The sequence below is a fragment of the Kogia breviceps genome, chromosome 5, assembly GCF_026419965.1.
Source record: "Kogia breviceps isolate mKogBre1 chromosome 5, mKogBre1 haplotype 1, whole genome shotgun sequence".
Lineage (NCBI taxonomy): Eukaryota > Metazoa > Chordata > Mammalia > Artiodactyla > Physeteridae > Kogia > Kogia breviceps.
The window spans coordinates 102,603,750-102,630,655 of record NC_081314.1 but is presented as its reverse complement, the minus strand read 5'-3'; the positions used below and the strand labels follow the sequence as shown (position 1 = coordinate 102,630,655).

Genomic DNA, 26,906 nt, shown 5'->3' with positions numbered 1-26,906 from the left:
CCAGTAACTTACTATGTTCATTACTGTAACTTTATTTTTTAAAATGGTTTGCCACTTTTAAAAAAATTTATTTTATTTAATTATTTTGGGCTGCGCTGGGTCTTCGCTGCTCCACGTGGGCTTTTCTCTACTTGTGCTGCATGGGCTTCTCACTGTGGCGGCCCCTCCTGCTGCAGAGCACCAGCTCCAAGCGCACGGGCCTCAGTAGTTGTAGCTCGCGGGCCCAGTTGCTCCACGGTATGTGGGATCTTCCTGGACCAGGGCCCAAACCCGTGTCCCCTGCACTGGCAGGGGGACTCCCAACCACTGTGCCACCAGGGAAGCCCTGTAAATTTATAGTAAGTCTTTAAGTCCGATAGTATTAGTCCTCCAACTTATTTTTCAAAATGGTTTAAACTAAGTCCTTTGTATTTCCATACAAACTTCAGAATCAGGTTGTAAATTTCCCCAGAAAAAAAGCCTGTCAGGGTTTTCACTGGGATTGCATTGAATCTATAGAACAGTTTGGTGGAAAGGTGAAGTCTTACCAATACTGAATCATTGACTCAGGAACATGAGATATCTGCTCAATTATTTAGGCCTTCCTTAATTTCTCTCAGCAGCGTTTGTTAGTTCCAGTATAAAGGTAATGCAACTCTTTTGTTCATTTTGTCCCTGAAGACTACAAGTGTTTTGATGCTGCAGTATTGTTTTGGAAACATTTCTAGTTTTTCATTGCTAGTGTATAAAATATAATTTATTTCTGTATATGGTCTTTTATACTGAAACCTTGCTAAATTCACTCTAGCAGCTTTTTATATGTGTGTATTACATTTGATTTTTCACATAGATGATCATGTCTGCAAATAGTTTACAAAATAAATAAGCTTCTTCCTTTCCAATCTGGTTCTTTTATTTACTTATTTATTTATTCTGGCCTATGGCATTGGCTAGAACCTCTAGTAAAGTTCTGAATAGATGAGTGAGTGAACATATTTGTGTTGGTCCTGATCTTACAAGAAAGCACTTAGTCTTTCAAAGATGTCTTCTATGAGGTTGGGGAAATTCCCTTCTATTCCTAGTGTGCTGAGTTTTAATCTGGAAAGGATGTTGGATTTTTTTTTCAGATGTCTTTTCTGCCTTATTGAGACAAGCTTATCTTTTTTCTTCTTTAGTCTATGTTTATAGTGAATTATATTGATTTTGGAATGATAAACCAACCTTACATTCCTGGGATAAATTTTACTTTACCATAATATATTAATTTTCTTTTAAAATGTATTGCTGGGGCTTCCCTGGTGGCACAGTGGTTAAGAATCTGCCTGCCGATGCAGGGGACATGGGTTCGAGCCCTGATCTGGAAAGATCCCACATGCCACAGAGAAACTGGGCCCGTGTGCCACAGCTACTGAGCCTGCACTCTGAAGCCTGTGCGCCTAGAGCCCATGCTCCGCAACAGGGGGAGGCACCTGAATGAGAACCCTGTGCACTGCAACGAGGAGTGGCCCCTGCTTGCTGCAACTAGAGCAGCAACGAAGACCCAATGCAGCCAAAAATAAATTTTAAAAAAACCCCAAAAAACCCTCTGCTTTATTTAAAAACTAAAATAAAATAAATTGCTGGGTTTGATTTGCTTACATTTTAAGAATTTTCTTTCCTTGTAATACCTGTGTCTACTTTAGGAATCAGGGTCTGCTGGCCTCAGAATGACTTAGGATGTATTTCCTTCTCTTCAATGGACTGAGAATTATTTGGTAATTTGTATCTCGTCTCTTAATTTTGATTATTCTGGCCATTTATCAATTTTGTTGCTCTTTCAGTAGAACCAGCTTTTGGTCCCATTGACTTGTATGTTTTTCAGATTTGATTTTGCTTATTTCTGCTCTTATTTTCTTTCTTCTGTTTACTTTGCGTTTCATTTGCTCTTATTTTTCTAGTTTCTTAAACTGGGTGCTTAGGGTCATTGAAGACCTTTCCTCCTTTCTAATAAAGTTGTTTAATGCTATAAATTTCCCTCTAAGTATTGCTTTAGTTGCATCCCCAATCTTTGATGTATTTTCATTTTCATTTAGTTTATTGTCTTATTTTCCTTTTAACGTTGCCTTTATCCAAGGGTTATTTGTTAATTTCAAAATATTTGGGGATTTTCCAAATCTGTTATTGATTTATATTTTGATTCCATTGTGGCCAGATAACATACCTGTATAATTTGAATACTTTTAAATTTGTTTAATGAGATTTGTTTTATGGCCCAGAATATGCTCTATCTTAGTAAATGTTCTATGTGCAGTTGAAAAGAATGTGTATTCTGCTGTTATTATGGCCGGAGTGTTCTGTACATGTCAATTAAGTCATATTGGGTGATAAGTGTTTTTAAGTCTTCTATATCTGTAGTCATTTTCTAATTTTTCTATCAGTTATTATCAGAGGGGTGTTAATATCTGATTATAATTGTGGATTTGTCTGTTTCTCATTACAGTTCTCTCATTTTTTGCTTCAGGTATGTTGAAGCTCTCTTATTAGTGCATATTTAGGGCTGTTACGTCATCTTGATGAATTGGCCCTTTTTAAATTATGAAATAACACTTTTATCTCTATTATTTTTGCTCTAAAGGGACCCTGTCTGATAGTAATAATGCCAGTCCAACTTTCTTTTGATTGGTATTATCATGATGTATCTTTTTCCATCAATTCTTTTAACTTACTTGTGTCTTCATATTTAAAATGGGTTTCTTTTAGGCACCATACAGTGGATCATACATTTTTTTATCCAGTTTGATAATCTCTGCCTTTTAATTGGGGTTTTTTGACCATTTATATTTAATGTGATTATTGATATGGTTGCATTTAAATCTACCATTTAAAAATTTTGTATTTATCTTATTCTTCGTTCCCTTTTTCCTTGTCTTCTCCTTGGATTAACTGAATATCATTCTTTGATTCACTTTGTCTCCTCTGTTGGATTATAAATGATAATTCTTTGTGGTGTTATTTTAATTGTTCCTTTAGAGTTTGTAGTATGCATCCTTAACATGTCAGTCTACATTCAAGTAGTATAACACTTGATATGTATGGATTTTACAGCAGTATACTTAATTTCACTTTTTTATTGTCATATTTGTACTTCTACATATACATAACCCCACAGCACATTGCTGTTTTTGTTTTAAACAGCCAGTAATCTTCTAAAGAGATTTTAAAAGTAGGTGTCTTTTATGTTTACCAACACATTATCATCTCTAGTACTCTTCATTAGAGTAGATCCATTTTCCTTCTGCTTGAGGGACATCCTTTAACATTTCTGGTAGTGTAGATCTGCTGGTGAATAATTCTTTCAGCTTTTGTATGTCTGAAAAAAAGTTTTATTTTGCTTTCATTTTAAAATATATTTTTATTGATTGATTATAGAATTCTAAGTTCACCTTTTTTTTCCCCTTTGAATAATTAAAACATTTTGCTCTACTGTCTTCTGGCTTACTTTCTCAGAGGTGAAGTGTACTGTCATTTGTGCCTGTTGTTCCTCTTATAATGTCTTTTATCTTTCTGCTCTTAAGATTTTCTCATCAACTGATTTTACAGAATTTGATTATAGGATACACTTTAGTGTAGTTTTTCTTCATGTGTCTTATGCTTGGGGTTCTATGAGATTCTTGCATCCTTGCGTTTACGGTCTCATCAAATTTAGAACATTATCAGCTACTATTTCTTAAAAGTTTAGGTTTCTGGGCAAATGTTCTGCTCCACTGGCACTAGTTTAAGTCTTTTATGCTGCTCCTTAAGCACTGCTGTATAGGTTTTGGTGGTGAATGGGTTTGATAAAGCCAGGTGATGGAAAGGGAAAAGATGTGTTCTTTGATGTCTGCATTCACCAAACATATTGCCAGGGTGGCAGGCTTAATATGGGCTTTTTCCTTTATGCCTTGTGAACACCTTTGTGTCAGAGCTTCTTGTCAAATTATTATCTATCTTCATTCAGGTCTGTTTCTTCTTGAGTGAAGATTGGAGGGTAAGTAAAAAAAATAGCTGTTGAAGAGACTTCACTTTAGGAAAAAAAATGGTCTTGTTAAAATCAGGAAGTAAAAAATTAAGCCCCAGATCTACAAATTACTAAAAATACATACATACAAGGACATTACCTCTTGTTCAATGATTACTTGGTAGCTGGTTCATAATTCACCAAATGAGTAAGAATCTGGAAGAATGGAGCATGGTGGGCAAGGTGCAGTTTGTGATCCTAGCTTTTCTTGAAATATTTTAAACGCTAAAAATGTATTCCTTTGTGTGCAACTATTCTAACTACTATTGTGTCTGTAGGATCATTCTCAAAGTTTCTCCCTCAAAACAAAACAAAAACCATGCCATCCTGTAAAAAACTTTATTTTTTTCACCCAGTTTCTTAAAGGAGTCATTTCTACTCACTAGTTAATTCTTGTTTTTCAGTTACTTGACAGACCCTTTTAGACAGATTCTCCCCTCACCATTACACTTCTCTGGCAAAGACTACTAATGATCTATTTGCAGACCTGTCCATTTGGCCTCTTGAAATGCAAGACCATCAACATGACCTTGGGAGAGATTTCCCTTTCTCTTCTTTGTTCACACAGCTCCCAGCGTTCAGCTTTGGATTTGGCCCTGCCTCTGCATGACGACACTACAGGCAGAGTTTCGGGAATCCTGACCCTGCCGTGTGGATTAAAGGCTTTTGGCACTCCAGCCAGGTGTCAAGGCTGTGTCTCTGAGGTGGGAGAACTAACCTCAGGACACTGGTCCACAAGAGGCCTCTCAGCTCCACGTAATATCAAACGGCGAAAATCTCCCAGAGATCTCCATCTCAACACCAAGACCCAGATTCACTCAAGGACCAGCAACAAACAGTGCTGGACACCCTATACCCAACAAAGAGCGAGACAGGTCTACAGCCCCATCCATTAGCAGAGAGGCTGCCTAGAATCACAGTAAGGCTACCGACATCCCCATACACGCCCCCAGACGTGGACCTGCCCACCAGGGAGACGGGAGCCAGCCTCATCCACCAGAACAGGGGCACTAGTCCCCCCAACCAGGAAACCTGCTCAACCCACTGAACCAACCTCAGCCACCGGGGACAGCCACCAAAAATAGATAGAAATACGAACCTGCAGCCTGCAAAAGGGAGACCCCAAACACAGTAAGATAAGCAAAATGAGAAGACAGAAAAACACACAGCAGATGAAGGAGCAAGATAAAAACACACCAGACCTAACAAATGAAGAGGAAATAGGCAGTCTATCTGAAAAAGAATTCAGAATAATGATAGTAAAGATGATTCAAAATCTTGGAAATAGAATAGACAAATTGCAAGAAACAGTTAACAAGGACCTAGAAGAAATAAAGAGGAAGCAAGTAACGATGAGCAACACAATAAATGAAATGAAAAATATTCTAGACGGGATCAGTAGCAGAATAACTGAGGCAGAAGGACGGATAAGTGACCTGGAAGATAAAATAGTGGAAATAACTACTGCAGAGCAGAAGAAAGAAAAAAGAATGAAAAGAACTGAGGACAGTCTCAGAGATCTCTGGGACAACATTAAACGCACCAACATTCGAATTATAGGGGTCCCAGAAGAAGAAGAGAAAAAGAAAGGGACTGAGAAAATATTTGAAGAGATTATAGTTGAAAACTTCCCTAATATAGGAAAGGAAATAGTCAATCAAGTCCAGGAAGCACAGAGAGTCCCATACAGGATAAACCCAAGGATAAACACGCCGAGACACATAATAATCAAACTGTCAAAAATTAAATACAAAGAAAACATATTAAAAGCAGCAAGGGAAAAACAACAAATAACACACAAGGGAATCCCCATAAGGTTAACATCTGATCTTTCAGCAGAAACTCTACAAGCCAGAAGGGAGTGGCAGGACATATTTAAAGTGATGAAGGAAAAAAACCTACAACCAAGATTACTCTACCCAGCAAGGATCTCATTCAGATTTGATGGAGAAATTTAAACCTTTACAGACAAGCAAAAGCTGAGAGAGTTCAGCACCACCAAACCAGCTTTACAACAAATGCTAAAGGAACTTCTCTAAGCAAGAAACACAAGAGAAGGAAAAGACCTACAAGAACAACCCGAAACAATTAAGTAAATGGTAATGGGAATGCACATATCAATAATTACCTTAAATGTAAATGGATTAAATGCTCCCACCAAAAGACACAGACTGGCTGAATGGATACAAAAACAAGACCCATATATATGCTGTCTACAAGAGACCCACTTCAGACCTAGGGACACATACAGACAAAGTGAGGAAATGGAAAAAGATATTCCATGCAAATGGAAATCAGAGGAAAGCTGGAGTAGCAATTCTCATATCAGACAAAATAGACTTTAAAATAAAAACTATTACAAGAGACAAAGAAGGACACTACATAATGATCAAGGGATCGATCCATGAAGGAGATATAACAATTGTAAATATTTATGCACCCAACATAGGAGCACCTCAATACATAAGGCAAATACTAACAGCCATAAAAGGGGAAATCGACAGTAACACAATCATAGTAGGGGACTTTAACACCCCACTTTCACCAATGGACAAATAATCCAAAATGAAAATAAATAAGGAAACACAAGCTTTAAATGATACATTATACAAGATGGATTTACTTGATATTTATAGGACATTCCATCCAAAAACAACAGAATACACATTTTTCTCAAGTGCCCATGGAACATTCCCCCGGATAGATCATATCTTGGGTCACAAATCTAGCCTTGGCAAATTTAAGAAAATTGAAATCGTATCAAGTATCTTTTCTGACCACAACGCTATGAGACTAGATATCAATTACAGGAAAAGAGCTGTAAAAAATACAAACACATGGAGGCTAAACAATACACTACTTAATAACGAAGTGATCACTGAAGAAATCAAAGAGGAAATCAAAAAGTACTTAGAAACAAATGACAATGGAGACACGACGACCCAAAACCTATGGGATACAGCAAAAGCAGTTCTAAGAGGGAAGTTTATAGCAATACAATCATACCTTAAGAAACAGGAAGCATCTCGAATAAACAACTTAACTTTGCACCTAAAGCAATTAGAGAAGGAAGAACAAAAAACCCCCAAATTTAGCAGAAGGAAAGAAATCATAAAGATCAGATCAGAAATAAATGAAAAAGAAATGAAGGAAACAATAGCAAAGATCAATAAAAGTAAAAGCTGGTTCTTTTAGAAGATAAATAAAATTGATAAACCATTAGCCAGACTCATCAAGAAAAAAAGGGAGAAGACTCAAATCAATAGAATTAGAAATGAAAAAGGAGAAGTAACAACTGACTCTGCAGAAATACAAAAGATTATTAGAGATTACTACAAGCAACTCTATGCCAATAAAATGGACAACCTGGAAGAAATGGACAAATTCTTAGAAATGCACTACCTGCCGAGACTGAACCAGGAAGAAATAGAAAATATGAACAGATCAATCACAAGCACTGAAATTGAAACTGTGATTAAAAATCTTCCAACAAACAAAAGCCCAGGACCAGATGGCTTCACAGGCGAATTCTATCAAACATTTAGAGAAGAGCTAACACCTATCCTTCTCAAACTCTTCCAAAAGATAGCAGAGGGAGGAACACTCCCAAACTCATTCTATGAGGCCACCATCACCCTGATACCAAAACCAGACAAAGACGTCACAAAGAAAGAAAACTACAGGCCAATATCACTGATGAACATAGATGCAAAAATCCTCAACAAAATACTAGCAAACAGAATCCAACAGCACATTAAAAGGATCATACACCATGATCAAGTGGGGTTTATTCCAGGAATGCAAGGATTCTTCAATATACGCAAATCAATCAACGTGATACACCATATCAACAAACTGAAGGAGAAAAACCATATGATCATCTCAATAGATGCAGAGAAAGCTTTTGACAAAATTCAACACCCATTTATGATAAAAAAATCTGCAGAAAGTAGGCACAGAGGGAACTTTCCTCAATATAATAATATTACAAACCCACAGCCAGCATTATTCTCAATGGTGAAAAACTGAAACCATTTCCACTAAGATCAGGAACAAGACAAGGTTGCCCACTCTCACCACTCTTATTCAACATAGTTGTGGAAGTTCTAGCCACAGCAATTAGAGAAAATAAAGAAATAAAAGGAATTCAAATAGGAAAAGAAGAAGTAAAGTTGTCACTGTTTTCAGATGACATGATACTATACATAGAGAATCCTAAGGATGCTACCAGAAAACTACTAGAGCTAATCAATGAATTTGGTAAAGTAGCAGGATACAAAATTAATGCACAGAAATCTCTGGCATTCTTATATAGTAATGATGAAAAATCTGAGAATGAAATTAAGAAAACACTCCCATTTACCATTGCAACAAAAAGAATAAAATATCTAGGAATAAACCTACCTAAGGAGACAAAAGACTTGTACGCAGAAAACTATAAGACACTGATGAAAGAAATTAAAGATGATACAGGGCTTCCCTGGTGGCGCAGTGGTTGAGAGTCCATCTGCCGATGCAGGGGACGCGGGTTCGTGCCCCGGTCCAGGAAGATACCACATACCATGGAGCGGCCGGTCCCGTGAGCCATGGCCGCTGAGCCTGCGTGTCTGGAGCCTGTGCTCTGCAACGGGAGAGGCCACAGCAGTGAGAGGCCCGTGTACCCTTAAAAAAAAAAAAAAAAAAAAAAAAAAAAAAAAAAAAAAAAAAGATGATACAAATAGGTGGAGAAATATACCATGTTCATGGATTGGAAGAATCAACATAGTAAAAATGACTCTATTACCCAAAGCAATCTACAGATTCAATGCAATCCCTATCAAATTACCACTGCCATTTTTTACAGAACTAGAACAAAGAATTTCACAATTTGTATGGAAACACAAAAGACCCCGAGTAGCCAAAGCAATCTTGAGAACGAAAAATGGAGCTGGAGGAATCAGGCTCCCTGACTTCAGACTATACTACAAGGCTACAGTAATCAAGACAGTATGGTACTGGCACAAAAACAGAAATATAGATCAATGGAACAGGATAGAAAGCCCAGAGATAAACCCACACACATATGGTCACCTTAGCTTTGATAAAGGAGGGAAGGAAACACAGTGGAGAAAAGACAGCCTCTTCAATAAGTGGTGCTGGGAAAACTGGACAGCTATCTGTAGAAGTATGAAATTAGAACACTCCCTAACACCATCCACAAAAATAAACTCAAAATGGGTTAAAGACCTAAATGTAAGGCCAGACACTATCAAACTCTTAGAGAAAAACATAGGCAGAACACTCTATGACATCAATCACAGCAAGATCCTTTTTGACCCATCTCCTAGAGAAATGGAAATAAAAACAAAAATAAACAAATGGGACCTAATGAAACTTAAAAGCTTTTGCACAGCAAAGCATACCATAAACAAGACCAAAAGACAACCCTCAGAATGGGAGAAAATATTTGCAAGTGAAGCAACTGACAAAGGATTAATATCCAAAATTTATAAGCAACTCATGCAGCTCAATAACAAAAAAACAAACAACCCAATCCAAAAATGGGCAGAAGAACTAAATAGACATTTCTCCAAAGAAGATACACAGATCGCCAACAAACACATGAAAGAATGCTCAACATCATTAATCATTAGAGAAATGCAAATCAAAACTACAATGAGATATCATCTCACACCAGTTAGATTGGCCATCATCCAAAACTCTAGAAACAATAAATGCTAGAGAGGGTGTGGAGAAAAGGGAACACTCTTGCAGTGTTGGTGGGAATGTAAAATGATACAGCCACTGTGGAGAACAGTATGGAGGTTCCTTAAAAAACTACAAATAGAACTACCATACGACCCAGCAATCACACTACTGGGCATATACCCTGAGAAAACCATAATTCAAAAAGAGTCTTGTACCAAAATGTTTATTGCAGCTCTATTTACGATAGCCAGGACATGGAAGCAACCTAAGTGTCCATCAACAGATGAATGGATAAGGAAGATGTGGCACATATATACAATGGAATATTACTCAGCCATAAAAAGAAATGAAACTGAGTTATTAGTAATGAGGTGGATAGACCTGGAGTCTGTCATACAGAGTGAAGTAAGTCAGAAGGAGAAAAACAAATACCATATGCTAACACATATATATGGAATCTAAAAAAAAAAAAATGTCATGAAGAGATTAGTGGTAGGATGGGAATAAAACACAGACCTACTAGAGCATGGACTTGAGGATATGGGGAGGGGGAAGGGTAAGCTGTGACGATGTGAGAGAGTGGCAGGGACATATACACACTACCAAATGTAAATTAGATAGCTAGTGGGAAGCTGCAGCATAGCACAGGGAGTTCACCTCTGTGCTTTGTGACCACCTAGAGGGGTGGGATAGGGAGGGCGGGAGGGAGGGTGATAAAAGAGGGAAGAGTTATGGGAACATATGTATATGTATAACTGATTCACTTTGTTGCAAAGGAGAAACTAACACACTATTGTAAAACAGTTATACTCAAATAAAGATGTTAAAAAATAAATAAATAAAGATATTTAGCTTAAATAAAAAACATGACCTTGGTCTTACCTATCTCTCTGACCACTTTTTCATTGCCAACTTTGTCCCTTAGATGTTGATGTTTCTCAGTTTTATTTTAGTCCTTTTTGTCCTGATGTAATCTCATCTCCATGCATGGTCTTAAGTATATGCTGATAATCCTCACACAGGTAGTTCCATTATTGGTGTCTCCTAACCAGTTTAAAGAAAACAGCTTCATCTTGCTGGAATCTAACTTGGATGGCTTATTTTCAGATCAGACTCGTAATATCCCTTAACTTAGTTTTTTTTTTTTTGTGTGTGTGTGTGTGTGGTTTTGTGATGTCCCCATCTTTTAGAAAGCTCCTTACCTAAATCCTAATTATTACTCAAGGCTTAGCAGAATTTATTACTGTCATGTATTTCCATACCACAGTGTATATAACTTCATGGCACTGAAACTCATCCTAGTTTTGGAGCTCCTTGAGCCCACCCAATGAATATGTGCTCAGTAAATGCTGAGTTGGAGTGAATTCATTCCTACAGTTTGTACTTGTACATGTGCCAGTTTTCTGGTTAAATAACTTCTGTATATTCTGGAATGGTTCCCTTACCCTAAGGGATTCTAATCTGGGAAGATCTAGGACATGGTATAGCATCGTATAATTTAGAGCTGGATGGGAACTTCACTTACTTAAGATGACACAGCCAGTGGACAGCTGTGTTAGTTAGAACAAAGGTCAACTGATTCTCAGACCAATAAGACTTTTCCCTGCACCATACTGTTGTCCAAAATAGACACTGTAATCTTCTAAACTCATGAAAGATTAAGCTCAAGATGAATTAATAAGAGCTAAGAACATATAGAGTGGATAGTCCATTCTCCATAGGTCTCTTTAGTTTCTGCATGTCTCACAAATAGAGGCACTGATAGCTTTTATTCCAGACTGGTATTTCAAATATGTTTGTATAAAGTGAACAGCTTTAAAAGACAGAGATGGTCTCTTTACTAACCAGTACAATAAAAATGTTTCCCTCTGATGCAAAAGTTAGGCAGGTTTGCGTGTGGCCAGCTCATTAAGATTTGGGTTTCCTAAACTCAGAGTTCCTCAGCTGTGACAAACCCACTCCATGTGCAGCCTCCACCTAGATTACTCCGGGTTACCTCCGTGGGATGTGGGGTGCAAAGCAAACATGAAGCTCATGTTGCTTACCGTGCTCTAAGTAATTAAATCCATCGTTTCTGACCCAGGATCTCACGTCTTCTGCTAGCCTTCATGAAACTTGTTTGGAAGAAGGGTAAAATCTTAGACCCTTCACAGTTCTTGTAGATATTCTGAGAAATAAAATTGGGTAAAATTTCCTTAATATAGCAGTTCACTGAAATTTAGACCATGCGTCATCTGTGCAGAGAATCCCACCTGCTCTATCTGGTCCGCCCTTGCTTTAAACTTTCCAGCCCCCAAAATGGTGTCCAGGAGTCAGTTTCAGTTATGGTCTTCCTCCCCTCTATTTGCTCTAGAAGCCCTATCTGCCAAACCCTCTCATGGCCTCTAGGACAGCACTTGCAGAGTCATGGTATATTCCAGTGCTAGAAAAAATGCTGGAGAAATTGAACCACGTGTCTCTGGGCTCTGAACGGTAGCTGTCATGTTGGCCCACAGACTCTTCCCACCTTGAACTTCCTCCCCTCCTTTGGTTAGCACCATTCCTGTCCCAGTGATCAGCAGGCTCTTTAATCCCTTCTAGCATGTAGGCCATCTAGAAGGGTCTAATATTAGCTCTCAACCCCCAACAGAATTTATGCACTGTCTGCTTGAAATAAACCAGACTGTAGTTTTCATACTGCCTAATTTTAAGAGTTTCAAAACACCTGGAAAGAGCATCTTCTGATGTTTCTTCTAGGTATCAGCAGAGGCATCTCAACTTTTTACCTCATGAAGAGCAGGCTTTTGGCCTGGTGATTATACCATGATCATATGTATTTTACATCACAAATGCTCTAGCTCTTGACTAAACCTCCACTCTGGGCCTAAAACACCTTTGGCCAAAATTCAAGTGCATGTGAAGTCATGCTGAACTTTGCAATACTCAAAATAATTCCTTTAAACTGTAAGCTGTGTTGTATACAGTAACTGAAGGACTACTAGTTTCCTGTGGCTGTTGTAACATATTTAGTAGCTAAAACAACAGGAACTCACTCATAGTTCTGAAGGCCAGAAGTCCGAAGTCAGTTTCACTGGGCCGAAATTAAGGTGTCAGCAGGGTCAAGCTCTGCTCTAGGGCAGAATCCATTTCTTGCCTTTCCAGCTTCTGGTGGCTGCCAGCATTCCTTGGCTCATGGCCACATCACTCTGATCTCTGCCTGTTGTCGCACTGTCTTCTCTTCTCCTGAAATCTCCCTTTTACAAGGACATTTGTAATTATATTTGGGGTCCACCTAGATAACCCAGGATATTTTCCCCATCTCAAGATTCTTAACTGAATAACACCTGCAAAGTCCATTTTTGCCACATAAATAGGTCACATTCACAGGTTCCAGGGATCAAGATTTGGATATCTTTTGGAGGACCATTATTCATTCTATCACAGTGTGTTAAGGCTTACAAATAGATCAAGTTAAAATTCTTGTCACTTTGTTCACAAATCAGTTTTGCAGAGAACTAAAGGTAGGCTTGATTAATTATTACCCCTCCCATCACCACTCCCATATTATTCCTTTATAAATACAAAGACCATACAACCCAACTTACCCAGGACAGTCTTGAGTAATTATTACTTTATGCTCAAAAATTTCTTGGGTAAATTATATAGTCTTCCAGTTTATAAATAGCCTTAAGAAGATGACAATCAGTTGAGCTCTCCTGGGAAAAAGGACTATTTAAACTACCATTTGAGTCTCCACAGGGCAGAAAGTTCTATCTGAATTGTGTTTTTAAAGCCAAAGCTGCTTACTATTGCTTTGAGATCTATTTCCTGTTCATACCACAAATACTCAAGGGTGGTAGATATTTTCAGGTATCCTCTCTTAAAAGCTCCAAGTGGTTGAAAACTGATCAAAATTCACTTGTGAAACCAGTTTGAGTATAAACTTAGTCACAGGCCTCAGGTCTGATTGATTGGTAACCTTCCAGGCTGTTGTGCAAGTATGGTTAAGTTATAGGTAGGAATAAAGTAAGTGGCTCTACTAGCAGTTCTTAGAGCTTTGCTTCACCAAGAGGAAGGATGGGGAAACTCCATCTTTAAAACCCAAAACTTATTGTGCTTCAGATACTAATGTGTCCAATATGTCCCTTTTTTCAAAGTTAGTTTGAGCCCACAAAGAGAATGATTATGAATTTACCCAATACTATGGTAAATGAATAAACTACCTATCTTTCTATTTAAAGAATAGATTGAAAAGCTTGAATGTAATATTTATTTGGTGAATTTACATGTGAGGTCATTTACAATAGAAAAGACACAGACAGACGCAGCTTTCAGTGCAGTTTCAAATATTTTTCAGAACAGGCAATAGTCCTTGAGGATTTGGAATGTTAGTATTGAATGGTACATGCTTCAGTTTCCTTTGTGTGTTTTCTACTGAACCCCAAGGGATAGGAAGCGAGAAGAGAGAAGAAAATATCAGTGTTAATGTAAATACAGCCATGCAAATAAAAACTTCTTTTTAAAGTCAGAGGTTATTCAGAGATGTAGAACATTTCTGTATTCAGGGCTTATTGTAGGTGCATAATTTAAAAACTAAAATGCAGAGCTCTCAAACATTCCATTATCCAGACCATCTTAAATTATGTTAACTGCCCCCCACCAATTATTGCCCCTTCAATATTTTCCAGACTCTGACTTTGGGAGTTATTTCTAGTAGCTTCTGAAAAGACAGCATTTTGACAAAACCTTTTGGTTTCAATAGGATAAAGCACCCTTTTAAAGAGGGGTAAAATGCTCATTTACTCCCAATGTAAACTCTAATTAGATTCCATTTCCAGAAAAGTACAACTGAAGGCTTGCTTTTTTTTATTATACTCAGACTTAAGTAAACCTCTCCCCATCCTGACTATCTCAAAACAAGAGATTCTTTAAGAACACCTCTCCACCCCACCAGAAAAATCCAGCATATAAGCAAAAGGATGATCTATAAAAGTAACAATTGGAAAAAACACAAAGTGATTTCTAAGTAAGACGGTGAGGTAAAGGTAAAATGAACAAAACAACAGTAACCTTAGTGTAGTGTGGACATGGTCAGACAGCCAGGCCTTAGAGACCAAGGTTAGTTCAAAACTAAAACGCACTCCACGTATCCTCAGCATCTTTGAAAATACTGGCTCAAAATCCCTTAAGTACATGTAGCCATAGTTAAGAAGCACTAAACTTGTCACTTCAGGAAATATATGCTTCTGGATCTGAGACTTTCATCCTTTTTGAACTGTTAGGCTACATTTTGTTCACTAGAAATTTTAAGCTAATTAACTACTTATCACACTTACTTCATCTTTACATACACAACCAACCTGCATTTTCTTTAAAAAGTACAGTGTTAAATAGTAATACCTATTGTAGAAAATAGTCATGGGCAATTATAAATACATTTTCATTTCACCTTACCTCTTGCCTGGTCTGCTCTCCCATTAATTCTGTCTTCTAGCACATATATCAATTATAATATCTTGCTTCTGCATAATTTACTGTATGAAAACCAGCTGCTGTAGACTTTAAGAACGATGTACATTATCCATTATAGTTGAAGGGGGTCAAAAGTTTAAGCGTTGCCACTGCATCTAACGTTCTGCAGAATCAGAGGCATTGTGCACGCTGACAGTGGTTAAAAGGGTCTCAATTTTGCTGTCGTAAAAACGAAATCCCCACTTAAGCTTTGTTTCCTTCAAAAAAAAATTAACTGAAAGGGATTAATCAAATCTAAAAGAATCTTATTTTACAGCACTTACTATGTTAATTTAAAAACCAACATGCTGTAAAACCGCAAAACACTCATATTTATACACACACACGCGCGCACACACAGACAAAATCATCCAGAACACAGTCACCCTCCCACCCCCCTCAAAAAAAATAGTCAAATCAACAAATCAAAATTTTTATTTGCATGGCCAATTATCACTTGTACTCTTTGCAACTTTAATATCCCTTTAACAGGTTCTAAGCTTTTGTTGCATAGGGCATAAAAGCTGCAACACTGCAAACTTTCTTCAACAGGCACTCCCACAACACCTAAAAATGAAACAGATGTAACAAATGACAACAGCACAAACAAATACTAAGCTCCACCATTCAACGTAGTTCACGACAGTGTCTTTAGGGTTCAGCTGAAGAGGGGGTAAACTAAAAAGAGGGTCATTTTCCTTCCCCCGTATTTTATAATGTCGGTGGTTTTAATCCATATTTCTTTGCAACTTCTGTCTGGGCATGGGCAGCATCACAGAGTGAGTACAGATGAGCCATCTCCATTTCTGATTTGGCCAGGTTAATAGCTTTGTTGAACATGTCAATGGCTTTCTCCATGTTTCCTCTAAAACAACAAAAATTTTAAATGTTCAACAAGCACTTCACAGAATGCAATGAAGTTTATAAGTGAAGTTACATGGAGCCTGACCTTTAAGTTTCAACTATGATTCTAATAAAATGCTTGTTTATAACAAAATAATGCCTAGCACATAGAAAACACTCAGTGAATGTTAGCTACTATTACAAATACTATATGCTAATATTATGCTACTTGTGGTCTTTGTTTACAGATAAGAACAGTGAGACTAGAGAAATTAAATGACTTATTTAAATCATAATCATATCTGGTTCCTAAATTCTGCTTGTTTCTACTCCATCATGAGATTCCTTTAGAAAGCAGTTACATAGCCTCAGAGAACATTACAGGTATTCAGGGGCCTTACCTTCACAGATCTGTGTGAGCCCTACCAGCATATCCCTGCCCAACACTCTACTCCATACACACAGGTCTCCCTGAGTTCACTCATGCTCATAATGCTCAGATTATTTATTCTCTGCCTGATTCTAGCCAAATCCTCACCTTTCTAAGGCCCAGTTCAAATACAATATCCTCGTGAAAAATACTCTCCCCTTCCCATGCTAGAGGAATTGGCTGCTCCCTCCCCACTGTTCCCATGATTCTATTGTCATTCTGTGCACAGTCAGATGAATATATATTGATATTTGTTTACACCACAGTCTTACCAGATCCTTACGGGACACCTTTCAATTCCCAGAACCTAGTACAATGCCTGGTAGCTAGTATCCATTTTTTAAATAAATGGATGAATATGCTTGGTCAAAAACTATATAATTTATCTCTTACAGTCTAACTGTGATTAGGCTTTATATACTTGCCAAGAACCAAGAGCTATTTAAAAGTAACTAGTACTGGCTATGTATATATGCATACATGCATGTAATCTTACAATAAATACTGTATTAAGTCCGCACTATATATATACCAGTTAGAATCTAAGAAGTACAATGTACCTCTGGGGAGACTGTACTCAATCTCCTACTACACATATTGATACAGTACATAATAGACTTAATTAAAAAGAAAATAACTTTGAGAGTTCATGTTCAGATATTAGGTAGACAGCAGATTTGCTAAATCCTAGGATAATTAGCAATTTCATTCATTCACATTCACTTATCTATTTGTAAAGCAGGATTCAGAATGGATTTCTTAAAGTACAATTAACACACAAAATTCATCAAACCCCATAAATCAGGGGTCCTTAACCCAGGCTCTAGGAACAACTTATCTGCAAAGAGTTTTTGTATGTGCATTATTTTAGGAAAAATCCATAGCTTTGCTCAAAAGATTAAGAACTATTATTACCCCATGATATTCTAGTATGAGAATATTTTATACACATTAACTGGCAATTAAGAAATAATTTAATATTTATATGCAACTGTCAGTATAGATGGATCAAAAGAATCACAAAAATTTTCATCAGCCTATATATATTCTGCCTACTCTGGAGCAGAAAGACAGAGGACCCTAGAAGTGACTGCATGACAGGTTATTAAGACAACTCCTACTAGTTCCTGAGAAGCGATGGTGGCCAGATCTGTTACTTTTGGCATCAGTGAAATATGGGCTCATGTCCTCTTTCTACTACGTGCTCACCATGTAACCTTGTTAATTTAACCAGTCTGGGCATCAGTTTCTACACTCTTCAATTAAATGGAGGATCATATAACCTCAACCTTTATAAAGACTGGGGTAAAAATCAATTGAAATAATATTTGGAAAGTACCTAGAATTCAGTACCTGGCCTAGAGTAGATACTCAAATGGATGGCAATGCCAGTATCAAGATGGTATACTACACTAAATCCTATGGCATAAACAGTTATCACCTATTAATAGTGGATCTCAAGTGCAACTCTGGATAAACATTTACAGAAAACAAGAAGTTACAAGAAAGTCAGAATTGCAAAAATTCTTATCCAACTCCCTGATTTTAAAGAAAACTCAGGGGCTCAGAGGTGATGGTGCAACTTGCCTAGCCACTTGGCTGTAACAGGATCTAAGTCTTCGGGCAAGGTGGCTGCCAATCCTTACGCTACACTGCAGATGTTTTTTTCCCTCCAAGAGAAATAATACAGGTGAAAGGAGGAAAAAACACAACAGGTATTGGAGAAAGATCAAGTTTCCCTTTCTAATGTATATGCCTGACTTAACTTTTAAGTGTGACTTTTAAACTGGAAAAATAAGGCAAATCAAAGTTGTACAGTTTCAAGGGACTATTGCCTCAAAAAGCACAACACGTTAAGACTTAAAAATTTAATGATTATTGACAATAACCTGTCTATAATGAGAAGAATGCAAAGATAAATATGGAGATGCCCTAACTTTCCTAAGGACAGACTCTAGAAGTTACCTTTGTACTTCAATAGTTCCCATGGTTTCATATGCAAAATCACATTTATTGTCAATTTCAATAGCCTTGCTGATAAGCTCCAAACCTCTATCCAGATCTTGCTTCCACTGAAGCTGAAGTAAACTGCAAATGCAAAACAGCAGTCAGATGTGACCATGGCCCAGTATCAACTGGCTCTCAATGAATTTATAATTTAATTTACAAGGAAAAACAAAATCTAAAACAGTATAGAATCAGCATCAAATTGGTTTTTTTCCCTCAATTTATAATGGTTTTGTAGTCTAAATTCCTTATTATGAAAAGTGTCCAACAGTCTAGGCTCTATTATTAACTTATTTTGCAGTTTAATGTTTTACTCTGTATAAATTTAAGTGAAGTTTTAAAATGACAATTCAAGTATACTAGGACAGGAAAAACTTATTTTACATGTTTCCTATTTTGATACAAGTTAACACCTGACAGGATGTTCAGAACTGAAATCCTTAAGCTAGGGTGAAAATAGCATATTTACTAATTATTGTATAATAATGAAACATAAGTAAAAGTAACAGTGAGGCATCCACAGCACTAAGAAATTTTTCAGTTAACAGTGACACTCTCTACCACAGTCCCCTTTCTCAGCGACCAAAAGAAATCCATCTTACTACTATGCAAGAAATTTAGTTTCTTACTGGAACAAACAGACCCACAAAAATACATACCCTTTATGAACATATGTTGTGGCATTGTCTGGTTCCAAATTAATACATTTATCATACATTTCATCAGCTTTACCAAACTGCTGTTGATCTGTTAATGCCTATGTGAAGAGATACTTCAGTTAAATTTAGGTAACTGTCACCCTAAGCAGTTAAAAGTATACTGCTTATTAATTATTAAAATTTACTTCATGTAACCATTCATTACCAAATTACTGTTTTGGGGATTAAACTTAATTAAAATGTTGCATTTTAATTATTGGGGTTTTTACATAGCAACATTATAAATATGAAGTCTTAACTGTTCTCTCTCTTTATTAAGTTTGTTAGTAATATGTAATAGGAGAAGATCTAATAAACTCTAGAATACAGAAAATCCCACTCTTGGTGCAAGTTCTAATATCAGATCCCCACAGGTACATTTATGTCACTTATTCATAATTTATCATAATATATCCTAAGGGAATTACTTTAAAAATACTCATGTGGAAGGATAAGTTCAGATATGTATGTTAACTGTTATCAGAGTCATTCCTTAAAAATGATTGGTCAAAGAAAGAAAGCAGCTGCAATCAACTTTGAAGGCAAATCCCATGGCAGAAATGGAAGGCTTGGTTATGTGGATACCAGATCATGCTGATCAAACTGTAACTCTGAGAGTTAGCCAGCAACTAAGCTCAAGCTTCAGGGTTCAAAGAAAAAAGTCATACTATGTAACTATAATATGCTATATATAGTGAAGCAAATATCAGAAAGGGACCAAAAGATAGAAACTTTAGTGCAAACAGACTTGTAATAATGCTAGTGCTGATAAGATGATGTTCAAGTACGGCTTCCCTGGCGGCACAGGGGTTGAAGAATCTCCTGCGAATGCAGGGGACACAGGTTCGAGCCCTGGTCCAGGAAGATCCCACATGCCGTGGAGCAACTAAGCCCGTGCACCATGACTACTGAGCCCGTGTACCACAACTACTGAAGCCCAAGTGCCTAGAGAGCTGGTGCTCTGCAACAAAAGAAGCCACCGCAATGAGAAGCCCTCGCACTGCACTGAAGAGTAGCCCCCGCTCGCCACAACTAGAGAAAGCCTGTGCAGCAACAAAGACCCAACGCAGCCAAAAATAAAATTAATAAATTTATTTAAAAAAAAAAAGATGCTCAAGTAAGCCAAAACCTGTTTTGAAGGTAACATAATAAGAGAGAAATGTACAGTCATGAAACCTCTGCAAAAGAGTTGTTCCTAGTATTTGGTTTCTTTAAACACTAGTCAGTGGCCTTTGCTTTTAGCTGCTTATAGAAATCTGCACCAAAAAAGCCCTTCTGAATTTCATTTCAGTGATGAAGATGGTCCTGTCACCTTCTGGCTTGTTCCTAATTAAATATAAGCCCTAAACCCAAGTGTACCTATTCAATACAAACGTCATACAATTATGATGTGTGTTTGTCCTATTTTAACTTCTATACATTCTATAAAATTTTATATAGTACATGCTTTCACAATTAATTAATAGAGCATGTAGTCAGCAACCAATGTATCATTTATTTTTCTGTCTAGGAATTATAAGAAGATTGAGCAGATAAGATTTCAAACTGAGGTTAATGAATTCCTGGGTTGCAGAAGTAAACCCACACACCTATGGTCAGTTAATCTTCAACAAAGGAGGCAAGAATATAAAATGGGAAAAAGACAGTCTCTTCAGCAAGTTGTGCTGGGAAAGTTGGAGAGCTGTATGTAAATCAATGAAGTCAGAACACACCCTCATACTATGCACAAAAATAAAGTCAAAATGCCTTAAAGACTTAAAACATAAGACATGACACCATAAAACTAGAGGAGAACATAGGCAAAACATTCTCTGACATAAATTATACCAATGTTTTCTTAAGTCTCCCAAGGCAATAGAAATAAAAACAAAACTAAACAAATGGGACTGAATCAAACTTACAAGCTTTTGCACAGCAAAGGAAACCATAACCAAAAAGAAAAGACAACCTACAGAACAGGAGAAAATATTTGTAAATGATGAGACAGGCAAGGGCTTAATCTCCAAAATATACAAACAGCTCATACAAATCAACAACAAAAAAACCAAACAACCCAACTGAAAAATGAGCAGACCTTAATAGACATTTCTCCAAAGAAGACATACAGATGGCCAGCAGGCACATGAAAAGATGCTCAACATCACTAATTATTAGAGAAATGAAAATCAAACCTACAACGAGGTACCACCTCACACCAGTCAGAATGGCCATCATTAAAAAATCTACAAATAACAAATGCTGCAGAGGGTGTGGGGAAAAGGGAACTCTCCTACACTGTTGGTGGGAATGTAAATTGGTACAGCCACTATGGAAAACAGTATGGAGGTTCTCAGAAAACTGAAAATAGAACTACCGTATGATCCAGCAATGCCACTCCTGGAAATATACCTGGACAAAATGTAATTCAAAAACATACATGTGAGGACGGAGTCAAGATGGCGTACTAGGAGGATGCGGAATTTGCGTTTCCTCACAACTAGGGTACCTACCAGGCACCAGTGGGGGGCCATGGACACCTAAGGGGATGGGAGGAACCCCCAGCAACCGGGTAGGATGTGGGGTGTGGGTGAGAGTGAAGGGGGAGGAGAAGCAGAGGTGAGATGGGACTGGTGCCCCGAGGGGCAGCTGGGGGAGGGAAAGGGATCCTACATCCGAAGGGGAAACTGGGGAACCACTGGGAGGGCAGAGGATCAAAAGGGAGCATGGCCAGGTTTCCCCTGCCCCCTTGGGCTCCCAGGAACCTGCTGAGATACCGGGCCTGATCCTCTGCCCACCTAGGACCCCTCCAGCCACACAGGTCCTGAGGGAATGGGAGGCAGGGAAGGGGGAGCAAAAGTAAAGGCCAGACCTATAGGACTGGCAACCCTGAGGGGTAGCTGGGGAAGGGGAGGAGTTCCTACACCCAGTGGGACCTACCTAAGGTTAGGAGTCCAGCGGCAATGGGGGAAGATGCTGGGGGAGATGGTGGGCAAGGGGTGAGAAGGAATGGAAGGGAACACGGCCAGTGCTTTTCCTGTCCACGTAGGCACTGGGGAGCCTGTTGGGCTCTGAGGCCTAATACTGTGCCCTTGAAGCCTCCCTCCTGCCCCAAAGAACCCAAGCCCTGCCCCTACACCCCCACCCAGGGCCCTACCTCTGCACTCGGAGACCCTCTCCAATGTGCTGGGCCTAAACCCCACCCACACACCCTCAACTCAGGGCCCTACCTCCAAACTCTGGAACTCCACACTCTGGAAGCCCTCCTTTGGACATAATGCCTCTCCCCTTCCTTGATCACTCAGGTCCTAAGCAAGAGGCCCTGCCCCATGCTTGAATGTCACCCCACCTAGGCCCCACCCCACACTCAAAGGACACCCCCCCACCTGCCTAGGTTCCTCCCCACCCTAAACCCTACCCTTGCCTAAGTCCCACCCCACCTAAACTCTGCCCCCACAGCCAAGGCTTTTTTTTTTTTCTTCTTTCCTCTTTTAGATTGGGGTTCTATTTTACCTTGTTGTTTCACTGTTGTTGATTCTGTTATATTATTATGTTCCCTAATAAATCTTTTATTTTTCTAAAATCAATCAATCAATCAATCAATAAATCTTTTACTTTACTCTTTATACTTTGCTAGTGATCTCTCCTTTTGGCTTGTTCCCCCCTCCCCTTTCTGTTTTCTTTTTTCTGGTGTGGTTTTATTTTACATTGTTGCAGTTGGTTCAATTATAGTTTTATTTTTCCTAATATATTTTTTATCTAATTTTATTTTCTTTGATACTGTACTGCTTTTTTTTTTTTTTTCCCCCCCACCACACCACAAAGCTTGCAGAATCTTGGTTCCCAGTCCAGAGGTCGGACAACGAGCTCCTGTGGTGGGAACTCCAAGTCCAAACTGCTAGACTAACAGAGAACATCAGACCCCAGGCAATATCATTCGGAGTGAGGCCTCCCAGAGGTCCTCATCTCAGCACCAAGACCCAGCTCTATCCAACTGCCTGCAAACTCCAGTGCTGGATGTCTCAGGCCAAACAACCAGTAAGACAGAAATACAGCACCACCCATCAAAAAAAAAAAAGAAATGACAAAAAATACATTACAAACAAAGGAGCAAGGTAAAAACCTACAAGACCAAATAAGTGAAGACGAAAATAGGCAGCAAACTACTTGAAAAAGAATTCAGAGTAATGATAGTAAAGATGATCCAAAATCTTGGAAACAGAATGGAGAAAATACAAGAAACATTTAACAAGGATTTAGAAGAACTAAAGAACAAACGAACAGTGACGAACAACACAATTACTGAAATTAAAAATACTTTAGAAGGAATCAATAACAGAATAACTGAGGCAGAAGAATGGGTAAGTGAGCTGGAAGATAAAATGTTGGAAATAACTATCAAGGAGCAGAATAAAGAAGAGAACTAAAAGAACTGAGGACAGTCTTAGAGACCTCTGGGACAACATTAAACGCACGAACATTTGAATTATAGGGGTCCCAGAAGAAGGGAAAAAGAAAGGGTCTGAGAAAATATTTGAAGAGATTATAGTCGAAAACTTCTCCAACATGGGAAAGGAAATAAACAATCAAGTCCAGGAAGCACAGACAGTACCATAAAGGATAAACCCAAAGAGAAACATGCCAAGACACATATTAATCAAACCATCAAAAATTAAATACAAAGAAAAAATATTAGAAGCAACAAGGAAAAAGCAATAAATAACATACAAGGGAATCCCCATCAGGTTAACAACTGATTTTTCAGCAGAAATTCTGCAAACCAGAAGGGAGTGGTAGGACATATTTAAAGTGATGAAAGGGAAGAAACTACAACCAAGATTACTCTACCCAGGCTTCCCGGGTGGCGCAGTGGTTGAGAATCCGCTTGCCAATGCAGGGGACACAGGTTTGTGCCCTGGTCCGGGAATATCCCACATGCCGCGGAGCGGCTGGGCCCGTGAACCATGGCCACTGAGCCTGTGCTTCCGGAGCCTGCGCTCAGCAACGGGAGAGGCCACCAACAGTGTGAGGCCCGCATACCGGAAAAAAAAAAAAAAAAAAATTACTCTACCCAGCAAGGATCTCATTCAGATTCGATGGAGAAATTAAAACCTTTACAGATAAACAAAAGTTAAAGAGAATTCAGCACCTCCAAACCAGCTCTACAACAAATGCTAAAGGACTTCTCTAGGCAGGAAACACAACAGAAGGAAAAGACCTACAATAACAAACCCAAAACAATTAAGAAAATGGTAATAGGAACATACATATCGATAATTACCTTAAATGTAAGTGGATTAAATGCTCCAACCATAAGACACAGACTGGTTGAATGGATACAAAAACAAGACCCGTATATATGCTGTCTACAAGAGCCCCACTTCAGACCTAGGGACACATACAGACTGAAAGTGAGGGGATGGAAAAAGATATTCCATGCAAATGGAAATCAAAAGAAAGTTGGAGTAGCAATTCTTAGACAGAATAGACTTTAAAATAAAGACTATTAAAAGAGACAAAGAAGGAGACTGAATAATGATCAAGGGATCAATCCAAGAAGAAGATTTAACAATTGTAAAGATTTATGCACCCAACATAAGAGCACCTCAATACATAAGGCAAATGCTAACAGCCATAAAAGGGGAAATCGACAGTAACACAATCACAGTAGGGGACTTTAACACCCCTCTCTCACCAATGGACAGATCATCCAAAATGAAAATAAATAAGGAAACAAAAGCTTTAAATGACACATTCAACAAAATGGACTTAATTGATATTTACAGGACATTCCATCCAAAAACAACAGTATACACTTTCTTCTCAAGTGCTCATGGAACATCCTTCAGGATAATTCATATCTTGGGTCACAGATGAAGCCTTGGTAAATTTAAGAAAACTGACTTCATACCAAGTATCTTTTCTGACCACAACACTATGAGACTAGATATCAATTACAGGAAAAAACTGTAAAAAATACAAACACATGGAGGCTAAACAATACACTATTAAATAACCAAGAGATCACTGATGAAATCAAAGAGGAAATAAAAAAATACCCAGAAACAAATGACAATGAAAACACGATGACCCAAAACCTACGGGATGCAGGAAAAGCAGTTCTAAGAGGTTAGTTTATAGCAATACAATCCTACCTCAAGAAATAACAAACATCTCAAAAAACAACAACCTAACCTTACACCTAAAGCAATTAGAGGAACAAGAACAAAAAAACCCCCAAAGTTAGCAGAAGGAAAGAAATCATAAAGATCAGATCTGAAATAAATGAAAAAGAAATGAAGGAAATGATAGTAAAGATCAATAAATAAATCTAAAAGCTGGTTCTTTGAGAAGATAAACAAAATTGATAAACCATTAGCCGGATTCATCAAGAAAAAAAGGGAGAAGACTCAAATCAACAGAATTAGAAATGAAAAAGGAGAAGTACAAACTGACACTGCAGAAATACAAAGGATCATGAGAGATTAGTACAAGCAACTATATGCCAATAAAATGGACAACCTGGAAAAAATGCACAAATTCTTAGAAAAGTCCAACCTTCCGAGACTGAACCAGGAAGAAATAGAAAATATAAACAGATCAATCACAAGCACTGAAATTGAGACTGTGATTAAAAGTCTTCCAACAAACAAAAGCCCAGGACCAGATGGCTTCACAGGAGAATTCTATCAAACATTTAGAGAAGAGCTAACACCTATCCTTCTCAAACTCTTCCAAAATATAGCAGAGGGAGGAACACACCCAAACTCATTCTACAAGGCCACCATCGCCCTGATACCAAAACCAGACAAAGATGTCACAAAAAAAAGAAAACTAGAGATCAATATCTCTGATGAATATAGATGCAAAATTCCTCAAAATACTAGCAAATAAAATCCAACAGCACATTAAAAGGATCATACACCATGATCAAGTGGGGTTTATTCCAGGAATGCAAGGATTCTTCAATATATGCAAATCAATCAATGTGATACACCATATCAACAAACTGAAGGAGAAAAACCATATGATCATCTCAATAGATGCAGAGAAAGCTTTTGACAAAATTCAACACCCATTTATGATAAAAACCCTGCAGAAAGCAGGCATAGAGGGAACTTTCCTCAACATAATAAAGGCCATATATGACAAACCCACAGCCAGCATCGTTCTCAATGGTGAAAAACTGAAACCATTTCCACTAAGATCAGGAACAAGACAAGGTTACCCACTCTCACCACTCTTATTCAACCTAGTTTTGGAAGTTCTAGCCACAGCAATCAGAGAAAAAAAAGAAATAAAAGGAATCCAAATAGGAAAAGAAGAAGTAAAGCTGTCACTGTTTGCAGGTGACATGATACTATACACAGAGAATCCTAAAGGTGCTACCAGAAAACTACTAGAGCTAATCAATCATATGGTAGAGTAGCAGGATACAAAATTAGTGCATAGAAATCTCTTGCATTTCTATACACTAAGGATGAAGTCTGAAAGGGAAATTAAGGAAACACTCCCATTTACCATTGCAACACAAAGAATAAAATACCCAGGAAATAACCTACCTAAGGAGACAAAAGACCTGTACGCAGAAAACTATAAGACACTGATGAAAGAAATTAAAGACAATACAAACAGATGGAGATATGATATACTATGTTCTTGGATTGGAAGAATCAACATTGTGAAAATGACTATACTATCTAAAAGCAATCTAAAGAGTCAATGCAATCCATATCAAACTACCAATGGCATTTTTCAC

At 37.9% G+C, this 26,906-nt stretch overlaps 2 protein-coding genes across 6 annotated transcripts in view; one reads left to right on the top strand and one right to left on the bottom strand.

Annotated features, from left to right (window-relative positions):
- NIT2 (nitrilase family member 2) overlaps positions 1-10,311 on the top strand; it is a 40,448-nt gene extending 30,137 nt beyond the window's left edge. For 3 of the 5 annotated variants that reach the window (XM_067034807.1, XM_067034811.1, XM_067034806.1), the window contains exon 9: positions 4,584-10,311. In XM_067034807.1, the coding sequence (XP_066890908.1) occupies positions 4,584-4,911 (328 nt within the window). In that variant the 3' untranslated portion in view covers positions 4,912-10,311. The remainder of the gene's footprint in view (positions 1-4,583) is intronic. The other 2 variants (XM_067034810.1, XM_067034808.1) reach the window with 1 other exon arrangement.
- Positions 10,312-15,612: 5,301 nt separating this feature from the next.
- TOMM70 (translocase of outer mitochondrial membrane 70) overlaps positions 15,613-26,906 on the bottom strand; it is a 44,256-nt gene continuing 32,962 nt past the window's right edge. Inside the window, exons 10-12 of the mRNA XM_059064675.2 lie at positions 19,133-19,230; positions 18,432-18,554; positions 15,613-16,058 (exon numbers count right to left, since the gene is read on the bottom strand). Coding sequence (XP_058920658.1) covers positions 15,905-16,058; positions 18,432-18,554; positions 19,133-19,230 — 375 coding nt within the window. The 3' untranslated portion in view covers positions 15,613-15,904. The remainder of the gene's footprint in view (positions 16,059-18,431; positions 18,555-19,132; positions 19,231-26,906) is intronic.